General features: G+C 35.9%; 1 protein-coding gene across 1 annotated transcript in view; it reads left to right on the plus strand.

The window, feature by feature from the left end:
- Window positions 1-1,876, plus strand: part of cdab (cytidine deaminase b) — a 2,896-nt gene extending 1,020 nt beyond the window's left edge. The window contains exons 2-4 of the mRNA XM_016566586.1: window positions 741-852; window positions 976-1,033; window positions 1,127-1,876. Of these exons, the coding sequence (XP_016422072.1) occupies window positions 741-852; window positions 976-1,033; window positions 1,127-1,264 (308 nt within the window). The 3' untranslated portion in view covers window positions 1,265-1,876. The remainder of the gene's footprint in view (window positions 1-740; window positions 853-975; window positions 1,034-1,126) is intronic.
- Window positions 1,877-2,447: the final 571 nt, after the last annotated feature.

Consider the following 2,447-nt stretch of genomic DNA (forward strand, 5'->3'; position numbering starts at 1 on the left):
TATATATTTTTTTTTTGTTTAAAACATTTAAAATATATTTATTAATACTTAAAAATATTTTGCCCTCTATATTTCAAATTCAAATACATTCACATATGTCATATGACCCTGAAATATATTTGAGTATTTGAGGGTTGAAAGTAAATATATTTCAATTTCAAAACTAAAGTTCATTGAGCTTCACTGTTTACAACATATATTTAGCATAAATGTACAACATATTTTGGCCAGAAAAAAAAAGCGTATGGAATAAAGACCAACTGACTTATTAACAAATTGCTCATTATGTAGTCTATAAACACTGAACAAAACTGGTATTATGGTATTCAAAAGCAATACACAATTCTGTTGATCTGAACAGGCTAATGCTCAGGTTAACTGCTGATAATAACTCTTTGATCGGATTAAGCAACGCAGTTGTTTATTGCTCTTCAAGTGACAGCCTTGAACTGCGATGAAACAGCACTTTAGTGTTCTTCAGACAGTGACCATACTGTTAGTCACTGCAGTACACACCAGTGGCACGAGAGAGGACGCTTTTGTCGTAACAAAAAGTAAATAAAACTTGGCCCATGACCTGACAGGCCTCTTCCAGACCAGCCAATAGAAATCAAACTCGGTACAAAACACGAGTGCGAGATGTACCTTACATAATATTTATTTGTCTTGCGTTCACAGTGTGATGTAACATACTTGGACATTTAAACTCTCATTTAAACTTCATTATTTCTCTACATAAGGCTGTAATGTGGAAAACGCCTGCTTCTGCTTGGGCATCTGTGCTGAGAGAACTGCCATCTCAAAAGCCGTCTCAGAGGGCTACAGGGATTTCAAAGCCATTGCTATTGCAAGGTAAAGTTCTACTGCATTCAACAGGCCCTCTAGTGGTTGAATAACATTTCTAACTAACTCCATATTTGGAAATAGACTCTCTTAGTATAATACAGCATCAATAAGTGTCTTCTGCTCTTTTAGTGATATGTGTGAGCACTTCGTTTCCCCCTGTGGTGGCTGCAGACAATTCATGAGAGAGGCAAGTTTCATTTACCACAGTATTTCACATCAATGAAACAAGCAGCATACTCAGGTTTCATTAAACATGTTATTTTGGTTTTCACCTAAACAGTTCGGTGCAAACTGGGACGTGTATTTGTCCAAACCTGACGGTTCCTATGTAGAGATGACTGTTGAGGAGCTGCTGCCTGCCTCTTTCGGTCCAGAGGATTTAAAAATGAAGAAAGTGAATATTCGGAACGAGTTTTAAATCGCCACTATAGACAATGAACTCTTTGTACCCGATAGTTTTGCTGTGTTGACAGAAAAACCGTTTATGTGGATTAACGGTGTTTAATAATGTGTGTTACTGTTAGGGAATGTTGTATGAAAATTTGTAAATTGTTAAAAAACATATTTTGAATAAATACAGTCAATACAATTATATAAGTGAACACATGTTGCTACAGTACAAACTTTATTATTATTTTTTTAAACAATGCACATGATCTATAAATCAACCACAAAAAGTGCAACATAAAAATAATGTCATTTTCTGAAAAGAAAATGGCAACTGATGATCTAGAGACATAGTGATAATTCAGATGCAGTAAGAACCTCTATTTTAATATTGAGTTAATGAATGAACGAATCCTAAGCAAGTCATCAAAGTGCAAAACATGAAACAAATGACATTAAAGAAATTATGGGTTTGAAGGAAAGGCAGCACATACACAAATGGCAGTAACATTTAATATCTTCTCAAGTTGTCAAAACGTGATTTTTTCATGCAGCACGGTTTAATAAATTTGTAGTTGGAAGATTTTGCATAAGGAGAGTAGATTGACTAAACCTTTTCCACACACACACACACACACACACACTGGTCAGCTATCCTTGTGGGGACTCTCCATAGGCATAATGGTTTTTCTACTGTACAGACCGTATTTTCTATTGCCCTACACCAACCCTACCCCTCACAGGAAACTTTCTGCATTTTTAGATTTTCAAAAAACTTCATTCTGTATGATTTATAAGCTTTTGTACCCGTGGGGACCACAATTTAGGTCATGACATTAAAGAAATTATGGGTTTGAAGGAAAGGCAGCACATACACAAATGGCAGTAACATTTAATATCTTCTCAAGTTGTCAAAACGTGATTTTTTCATGCAGCACGGTTTAATAAATTTGTAGTTGGGAGATTTTGCATAAGGAGAGTAGATTGACTAAACCTTTTCCACACACACATACACACACACACACTGGTCAGCTATCCTTGTGGGGACTCTCCATAGGCGTAATGGTTTTTCTACTGTACAGACCGTACAGACCGTCTACTGTACAGACAGTATATTCTATTGTCCTACACCAACCCTACCCCTAAACCTACCCCTCACAGGAAACTTTGTGCTATTTCAGATTTTCAATACACTCCATTCTGTGTGATTTATA

The sequence above is a fragment of the Sinocyclocheilus rhinocerous genome, unplaced genomic scaffold, assembly GCF_001515625.1.
Source record: "Sinocyclocheilus rhinocerous isolate Xijiao unplaced genomic scaffold, SAMN03320098_v1.1 scaffold2647, whole genome shotgun sequence".
In the NCBI taxonomy this organism is placed as follows: domain Eukaryota; kingdom Metazoa; phylum Chordata; class Actinopteri; order Cypriniformes; family Cyprinidae; genus Sinocyclocheilus; species Sinocyclocheilus rhinocerous.